At 44.9% G+C, this 9,392-nt stretch overlaps 1 protein-coding gene across 1 annotated transcript in view; it reads right to left on the bottom strand.

Moving 5' to 3' along the window:
- Nucleotides 1–918: 918 nt before the first annotated feature.
- The window catches only part of LOXL2 (lysyl oxidase like 2), a 123,367-nt gene continuing 114,893 nt past the window's right edge, over nucleotides 919–9,392 (bottom strand). Inside the window, exons 10-14 of the mRNA XM_060251867.1 lie at nucleotides 9,144–9,387; nucleotides 4,537–4,652; nucleotides 3,399–3,535; nucleotides 2,614–2,725; nucleotides 919–1,385 (exon numbers count right to left, since the gene is read on the bottom strand). Of these exons, the coding sequence (XP_060107850.1) occupies nucleotides 1,306–1,385; nucleotides 2,614–2,725; nucleotides 3,399–3,535; nucleotides 4,537–4,652; nucleotides 9,144–9,387 (689 nt within the window). The 3' untranslated portion in view covers nucleotides 919–1,305. The remainder of the gene's footprint in view (nucleotides 1,386–2,613; nucleotides 2,726–3,398; nucleotides 3,536–4,536; nucleotides 4,653–9,143; nucleotides 9,388–9,392) is intronic.

Raw genomic sequence — 9,392 nt, 5'->3', positions numbered from 1 at the left:
AGAAGGACTAATAGTTCCTTCTAGACAACGGAACTAGAAGCAAAGGCTGTCAGCAGGTGGCAGCAAAGATATCTGAACCTCTGTGCTTGGAGACAGTCGACCTCTGCCTCATACTGAGAACAAACAGGCTGGGGAGCAAAGCCATCACCTCCCCGTGTCTTGTTTTCTGGGCATCCAGCATCAGCTGGATGGCTGCTTTTGGACTAGAGAGATTTTAATTTGGTCCAGCAAGGCAATTCAAAGATAATTCTGGCTTCAGAGTTGCAGCCAACCTGATTCTGTTTTCTGGAGGTTTACAAAATGCACCCATAGGCTATTCAAGTAGGTGCGTATGTATGTCTGCAATCCTGTTAACGCATGACCTCAAGCAAAGAGAGGTACAGGGGTCTAGCACCATTATGAATTTACCAATGTTGTGTGCAACTGTAACAGTAAAATTAAAAAAGATATCACAGGATAGTCTGACATCACCAGAAGAACCCTTCTGGCAGAGGGCCGATAAATTAGTTAACCTTTGGCGAGTACATCATGTTTCATATACTATGTTTCCTTATGGATAGGGGAATGTGGAGAAAAGAAGACAGGCACTGATCAGAGTACAGGGGAATGCAAGTCAAAGGCAGGCAGGTGAACAGCTTATTGGGTGAAGAACAATTCACAGTCTACTGGCACCCTAAACCAAAATGTAAGGAATAACTTGACCGATAGATGTTTGTGCACCTTGGTGCATTGAAGCCAGCTGTCAAATATGCTGTTGGAGAAGGGATGGTCCAAGAAATCAGTGGCTGACAAGTACAAGAAATTAAAGCATTCTTGAGACCTCTGTATGTCATGGGAACTCTGGAAATTTCTGTTCTGCATCAGTGGTACAGAGTCAGCTTCTCAAACTTCAGTGGGACTGAACATAAAGGCAGTTGCTGTGTAAAATAAATTCCCTTACACATTGCTAGCATCTGAACCCCTAATGTGGGCTGTTGGGCTGGTTTAGCCGCCTTTTGTTGAACATATGGCGCACGAGTTTGCGCACAATTCCTGGTGAATAAATTAGGGTGTACGACAAGGGGAAATGAGACACTTAGTGCAAAACCTTTGTTTTGCTGGAATGAATATGAAGTAAGAACCAACCCTATTCCTTCTGCTGTTGAAGACCATAAAGCAGGACACTCTTGAAAATAACTTACAACGCTAATTTGAAAGTTCATGGTTGGTTGCTTGAGTACTTTAGGTTTCGGTGCAGTGGTCAGGGAAATTGTGGGAAAAGATAGTCCTTCCTTAAATAACCGGGTTGAAGTTAAGGGTTTCTCTTTATCGAGTGGGCACCAGGTTGGTCATAAGTCCTTTGAAGTGCTTAAAGTTCTCTTCTATTGCTTCACTGAAGGAGTTGGCTGTGGAGAGGAGAAAATGGAAAGACATGGTGTGATAGGGGAGAGGCTGGGGCTCAGTGGTAGAGCCCATATTTTGCATGCAGAAGGTCCCAAGTTCTATCCCACCATATCTTACAGAGCAGGTGTTGGAAAAGACCCTCCTCTTCCTAAGACTTTGGAGGGCTGTTGCTGGCTAGAGGAGACAACACTGAGCCAGACAGACCAATGGTCTAAGGCAGCTTTGTCTTTCAGTGAGAATGGGGATGGATGGGCAACAGCAAAGTTGCACATTGGTTCATTCCTTGGCATTTCCATCCTCCATGCATTACAGAACACACACATTGGATGTGGAGCCCCCATGCTGTGTCAAATGTAACACAATCACGTGCAAGATGTGGGTTTTCCTCTGTTCCCATTCGTGTACTGCCTGATTTAAGATCTGGACTGTGGTGCATGTGGAAAAGAGACTTCAGTCTTCTTCCCTGCACCATTTTCCACATCTGAAACAGTCCTGGGGTAGGGGATACTTGGGGAAACCTGAAAGGCCCAAGAAAAGTCTCCTCTGGAACTGTTTCAGGGTGGGAAAGTACTGCACATGGGGAAGGCTGAAGACCATGGTCCTTAATAAAACAAACTGAGCTGAGCCCACAACTCATGTGTTCCATCATTTGACAAAGGGTGGAGACCCTTTGTATGAAGAAGACCTCAGGTATTGGAGGAAACCTTTAACTGCTTAGATAGCAGCTGCCAGTCAACAGAATGCCAAGCCAGATGATCCAATGATCTGACTCGGTATATGACAGCTTCATGTACTCATGTGATTTAAGTTTACGATTGGTTGCCTCGTGGCGCAGAGTGGTAAAGCTGCAGTACTGCAGTCCAAGCTCTGCTCATGACCTGAGTTTGATCCCGGCAGAAGCTGGGTTCAGGTAGCCGGCTCATGGTTGACTCAGCCTTCCATCCTTCCAAGGTTGGTAAAATGAGTACCCAGCTTGCTGGGGGTAAAGCCTAGATGACTGGGGAAGGCAACGGCAAACCACCCTGTAAAAAGTCTGCCATGAAAATGTGAAAACAGTGTCGCTCCAGATTCAGAAACGACTGGTGCTTGCACAGGGGATTACCTTTACCTTTCTACAGGCTTGCATGTCATGTGACAGAAAGCCATACACATGAAGCGTCCTTGTCAGGTACTTCCATACCAATTTGATACAGAGCAGAACACATCTTTTCAGCCCTTTTTCCTACTCACCTATGTGGCAATTGAACATCCAGACACGTAGAGAGTTTAACCTGCATTGGCATGTCATGATGTTATTGGAATAATCACACTCTGCAACATCTTGCTGTGGGTTGACGTTGATCTAGGAAAGGATTGGCAGAAAAGCTTCAGTAGAATCTAAACATACCGATAAAGGTGCTGCATTTGAGTTTTCTAGGAGCAAACTGATCCAAGAACTGGAACTAAATAGCAAATCCCCCTCCCCCTTCCAATAAATCAGGGGTGGCCAACAGTAGCTCTCCAGATGTTTTTTTGCCTACAACTCCCATCAGCCCCAGCCAGCATACTGTCTCTGGATGTTAGTCAAACATCTTCCTATGGTGGAGGTACCTCTTTCTGAATTAGTGCTTTTTAAAAACACAAAAAGTGCTGCCTCCTAAAAAAAAGAAGGGATGCAGATGCAAAGGGAACATCAGCCACAGTGTTGCATCTAGAAGACCTGGCTGCCTCCTGGGTTCTTTGAGCCACCTCTTGAAATATTGTTTTGGGGAAAAAGGAAGTAGTTGACATAGGCACCAGGTTAGGGATCACTAGTCTTTTCAGTAGAATTGGAGAAAAAACTCCTGTCCCTTTAATAGAAACTTAATGTGTGGAATTGGGAAGCTTTTCATAGCACAGAGGCAAACAACATCCCCAGGTAATGAACACCTCATTAAGTCTCTGTTAAGAGGGGAGGACATTCTTACCCTAGGTATCATTGCCCTAAGATGGCTGGAGGCATAGGTGAGCTATTATTTTGATGAATCACAACAAACCATGAAGATGTATTCTCCTGATGGGACATCTGTAACATCAATCCACTGGCAGTCAATATTATGCTGGTACACATCATAGCACCCAACGGTTATTCCTTGCTCTCCAAAATTGGCACATCCATACTGTCTCTGGATGCCTAAAAAAAGGAAGGGATGCAGATGCAAAGGGAACATCAGCCACAGTGTTGCATCTAGAAGACCTTGGCAGTTTGCTCGGCTTTAAGGAAGAGAATAGCTGTAGTCATCCAAGCATAATACTTGTTGCAGCTGGGCTTCTCCAAGTATTTATCAAGCTCCATCATATCCCAGGTGGGCTGGCATCAAGCATTTTTCACCAGCCTTGTTCCTCTGTTTTGTGTAAGCAGCATGAGGCTCTGATTGCACGCAACTAGTTTGCAAGGATCAACAAGAGGCTCCAGATAGGGCATCACAGGGGTTGTCAAGCTCCAGGTGGTGGCTGGAGATCCTGGGATTACAACTGATCTCCAAGTCCTGAGGGGTTAGCTGGTTAGTCTGTTGCTGCAAAATAGTAGAGTCCAGTAGTTCCTTTAAGACTAACAAATTTTATGCTACAAGAACTCTTTACTATTTTGATCTCCAGGTGACCAGGTCTTTGGGACATAATTTATTACTCAAGATCCCCTCATACTTGTAGGACCAACAAACTCTCCAGACCATAAAAATGGCTATATATTTGATAACTAGCTATTGTTAAAACAGGCCAATTGATTCTGGAGAAATGAATCTAGACTCCCAAGATGAACTAACAGAAAAATGGATTATATAATTATATGATGTTCCAATATAACTTCCAAAGTCACATGTAAATATAAAAGATTTTGTCTATTGTCTATGATGCCAGGCAAACATCCTTTGGGTGGGAGCTCTGTAAGAAGAGTGCAGTCATTAAAAAGGCCCTACAGTAGATCCATTCCTTACTTCTGATGTTGGGGATAAATGGAGAAAGGCTTCTGATGATAATTTCAACTTCTGCTACACCATGGAATATAAAGAATTAAGTGCACAGGGGGCCTGGGACTTTCTGCTACTCTCATACAAAACATGACAGCAGTGAAACAAATCCATTGCAATCCTTATTTAATTCCCCAGCCATTGGGGCGCGTAGAAATGTACGTACCAGGTGCACAGTCACTGTCTTCCAGGCAAAAACTGGCTTTGTTTCCTTCAGCCACTTTGGTGCCATTGAGGTCTAGCAGATCGTAATGTGTGAACACCTCCATGCTGTGGTAATGCCTGTGAGACAGAAGGGAAGCCAATGTCTTTGATTAAGAAGAGCAGGTATCAGGCTGTCTTTAAAAAAATCCACAGTGTTGTTACCTAGAAACTCTGAAAACCTAAATCACCATTAACAACCTTCTTTTGAATGTTGCCTGGGAGGGGTTGTGCTTGGGCTGCCAGTAGAAGGGCAGTGGTGATGTGTACAATAGGGGGTCTTTTTAAAACACTGCTTTCTGCTCTATCCACAACGCTGCCACAAAGCACTTTAAGAGTTTGTGGAAGTTCATGACGGGAGACCTATCATGAATTTCAGTTAGCACACCATAAACAGGGCAAAATTCATGACAAATTTTGCTTCTAGGTTCTTGGTTCATGCCAATCCCTAATTAAAAATCAATTACCCCTAAGACATTGGTTGAGCTGTGGCTATTGCATCCAGGCGTCCACATCACTCTGTCCTAAATAAAGGGATGGTTGAGTTCATGCAAAACAGAATGGGTAAGGCCAGCCAGGTCTATATCTGCTCACTGCTTGCTCAAGTTTTGGGAATATTCTACTCCAGGATTTGGGGTTGCCAGCCACTGGGAGGCCCCCAGAAGGAGATGTGGGAGGGGAGGAGGAATGGGGACGCCATAGCTCTGACAGTATGACACCACTTCCAGGGTGAGCCTGGAAGTGACATCATTGCATTGAATCAATGCTATAGGGCTCACCAGAAACTTTGCGTTAACATAATGATGTCACTTCCAGCTATGCTCCAGAATTGATGCTATGCCATTAGAGTGTCAGAGTGACAGAGATTTTTGATACATTTCCTCCATCACCCTACCAAGTTGCTGCGGGGGTCAGGAGCAGAGAGAGACCACCAGGGCTGGATGTGTCACACGGTCAAGGGCTGCAGGTTCTAAGTGCATTTGGCCTATTGTGTACCCTGTCAGGTTCAAAAATGGGATTTGTCAGTCAATTAGTGCCAAGCAATTGAATATGTGACACGCCCCTTTACAAGATCAAGCGGCACAGTTTCTGCAAATAAATAAATGCAAAAATGACTTTACTAGCCTATGTGGGTAATTGCTTATATAAAGCCATAACTGGGGATCCATGACACTGCAGGAGGAGGAGATTGGATTTATACCCTGCCCTTGACTCGGAGTCTCAGAATCTCCTTCCCTTCCTCTCTCCACAACAGACACCCTGTGAGGTAGGTGGGGCTAAGAGCACTCTGAGAAAACTGCTCTTAAGAGAACAGCTCTGAGAGAGTTGTGACTGATCCAAAGTCACCCAGCTGGCTGCATGTGGAGGAGTAGGGAATCAAACCTGGTTCTTCAGATTAGAGATTGCCACTCTTAATCACTACACCAAACCGACCTTCACCAGACACAGTAATGTGAGCTGTGGCTTGAGAAATTTGTGGAGATTTTGAAGCAATGCCTGGGGAGGATGGAGTGTAGTGTAGTCTGGAGGTCAGTTTTAATTTCAGGAGAACTCCAGGCCCCACCTGGAAGTTGGTAACTACATAGTTGATGGTTTGGCCTCTTGTTGCTCTTCTTTGCCACATGGAGGTGCCATGTCTCAGGCATACATTATCTATGGCTTCTACACAATGAAAGAAGTCATGACGTTGCATTGGTTTTATAGCAGTTTAGCAATCATGGTTCCCTGCAAATTCTGGAAAGTGTAGTTTGGTAGCCTGAGAAAGAATTATCTTTGAGGTCTTTGGAGGAAGGAAGCACTACAGTTGTGCTTAATCCAAGTATTATAATTAGGATTGCCAGGGCTTTTTTTTTTTTTGTAGCAGGAACTCCTTTGCATATTAGGCCACACATCCCTGATGTAGCCAATCCTCCTGGAGCTTACAGTAGACCCTGTACTAAGAGCCCTGTAAGCTCTTGAAGGATTGGCTACATCAGGGGTGTGTGGCTTAATATGCAAAGGAGTTCCTCTAAAAAAAAAACCCCTGAGGATTACTAAGGGCGTTTTCGCACAGGGCTTACCCCGGAGCGACGTCCCTCTTCACCGCGCAGCATCTGCGCGGATTTCGCACCAACTGCTCCGCAGAACCCGGGAGAGCCGCGAAGTGCCACGGATTTGCATCGCAAATGTAAACCGCCAAAAACCAGTTTACATTTGCGACGCAAAAGCCGCGGTTCTTCACGGCTCTGCGGAGCAGTTGGTGCGAAATCCGCACAGACGCTGCGCGGTGAAGAGGGACGTCGCTCTGGGGTAAGCCCTGTGCGAAAACGCCCATAGTGTCCACTGAAGGTGTGGGAATTCTTGTCCCTGCCTTCCCTCTGGTCAACAGCAGGAGGGGCAGGGAGGGAGGGGAACAATGCTGCTGATGTTTCAACATCACTTCCAGGCACAGACCCAGAAGTAACCCACCCCTCCTGCAACATTCTAGAGTTCTGGAGATTCCTGCAATGTTTAGGGATGGGCAGCGTGAGTCTTTCCCCTTTCTGGCCCTGACCCAAACCAATCCCCAGGGAGTGTGGGTATGGGCCTAACATCCCTAATTATAATTTTTACTGGTGCTGCTAATGGAATACTTCTAGAAAAGGGAAATATGGTAATTTTGAACATCTGATTGATATTGTTTGTTACAGTGGAAATGCCTTACTTTGAAAAGCCTACATGGCATTTGTGGGTTAGCCCAAGAGATAATGGCATTCCCTGAGCCACAGCTGACTCCATAACTAAAGTCAGCCCTCTAGGCACTTTGCCAGTTCACAACAGTAAGCCCTTCTGCTAAGCAGTGCCTGATTTCTGTTCTGCTATGCATATGGAGAACCAAGCATAGGATTACATCAAAATGAACACTTCCCAGTTTAGCTACAGAAACTAAGTGACTGAAAAGTAAGGCCCTTTTTCATCTGCAAAAATAAATTGTGGCTTAATTGGAAACATCTGACACTGAGGATCAGGTAGCAATGCCTAATATGCCAATGTATTTATTCTTGTTAAAATTGTGTTGACACAAAATGAGGAACAAGGCATTTTTTCTTCTATAGGAATATAAAGATCAAAAAATCACTGTGATTAAAATTTCTTCCAGGGGTTCTTCATTTGCTTTTACCTGGCTTTCCCTGGACCACCCCCCTCCTCCCGCTTTCGTGTCCTGAACAGAAGCACACAGTTAATAGAGTGAGACCGTTGGAACAGGAGGAGGAAGAGGAGGTATTTTGAGGCTTCTAAACTATTTACTTTGAAGTTGACTGCTTGGGCTATTTCCAGTGCAAAAAAAAAAAAGTTTAAACTTTAGGTCTGACCATGTTCCTAAAATATGTCTGTATAATTCAAAAAAGGTGTTTATGTTATAGTGTTTACAGACTGGAAATTCTGAAGAGGAATTGAGTCGGTAATCCTCTGAACAAACAGAGACCTGTTTAAATACACAGGCAGGCTCACTTAAACATGGCCTGCTTGGAAATGTCAGAGGGCACAGCCCTTTGTAGGCAGGCTGTGATGTGACTTGGTTTTTGGTAGTCTGTGGAATTAAGCTAGGACAGCCCTGGAGAACTTGTGACCCACCCAGCTGTATGTGAACTGCCAGACAAGTTGGCAGTTTACCAGGGCCTTGGCAAAGTGCCTAAACTTGCAGCATGCTTACGCCTGCAAAAATATAGTGGCCGGCAAATTGTCAAGCACCTGACAGACCATAATTAGGGTTACCAACTCCAAATTGGAAAATTCCTGGAGATTTGGGGCTGAGACATTGGAAGGGTAGAGTTTAGTGAAGGAAAGGAACTCAGCAGAGATGTGCCAAAATTCACTGTCAGAGCCGCAGTATGATATCACTTCTGGGGTGGACTTAAAATCCTAAATTCAAACTCTAAGGCATTATGGTGATGCAATTATGCCACTTCCTTGTTTATCCTGGAAGTGATGTTACACCAGTGCACAAATGATGCCCCCATTGTCCCCCCCCCCCAGTGGCCAACTGGAAATCCAAGGCAGAACAGCACCAGAATACTCTGCAGTGAACACTCTGAGAATAAAAAGATAAAGACTAAGATCATCTTAACATGAGGAGATGGTTTCTGTAGCCTGAGAAGATGGTTCTAACACCAGGCTCACCATATTTGCATAATATTCTATCTGGAACTTTTCCATATCAATAGATGGGTTATGAGACATTTCCTGACTTATGGTTGGTTAATTGTTATTGCAGCAGTAGGAAGAGCGGCTCAAGAAGTACAGTAATCTTTCACCGTGGGTGGTAGAGAAAACTTGTATTTGCATCATGTTTTGTGGATGCAGTAAAAGTCAATAATACTTCAGGGGTCCCTTAAATCGTCAGTCCAGGCCAGATTTCTGGAAGACTCCAGCAGCTACAAGGCTGTATACCTCAGTAAACTCTTTCAATAAATGAACCTCCATAATCTAGCAGCACAAAACTATCTCTGTATTTATTGCTCTCCTTTAGTCCCTCAATTGGTGATACTCTAGGTAATACCTGGTTTCCATCTGCCCAATCTACAACACTGAAGGGGAAGACCAAATACTTGCCTGTGACATTCGTGCCAAATCCAGGCATGGCGCCCGTGTCTAGGGCGGAAGTCTGCCTGCCCGACATTATGGATCTGGGAGGAGAAACGCAGGAGCTTCCTGTAACCAGTGACAACAGAGGTGTTGACAGCCGAGGAGGCCAGGCAGTTCTCCTCAAGTGCGCATTGCAGCATGTACATTGGACGGTTTTCAAGGTATGACGTGTGCTCCACCTCCTTGGCATTGATAAGGAGGTCAGCAGCAGCTGGG

This window comes from Heteronotia binoei, chromosome 12 (assembly GCF_032191835.1).
Source record: "Heteronotia binoei isolate CCM8104 ecotype False Entrance Well chromosome 12, APGP_CSIRO_Hbin_v1, whole genome shotgun sequence".
Classification (NCBI taxonomy): Eukaryota; Metazoa; Chordata; class Lepidosauria; order Squamata; family Gekkonidae; genus Heteronotia; species Heteronotia binoei.
The sequence above is the reverse complement of the archived record's forward strand: the minus strand, read 5'-3'. Positions and strand labels throughout refer to the sequence as shown.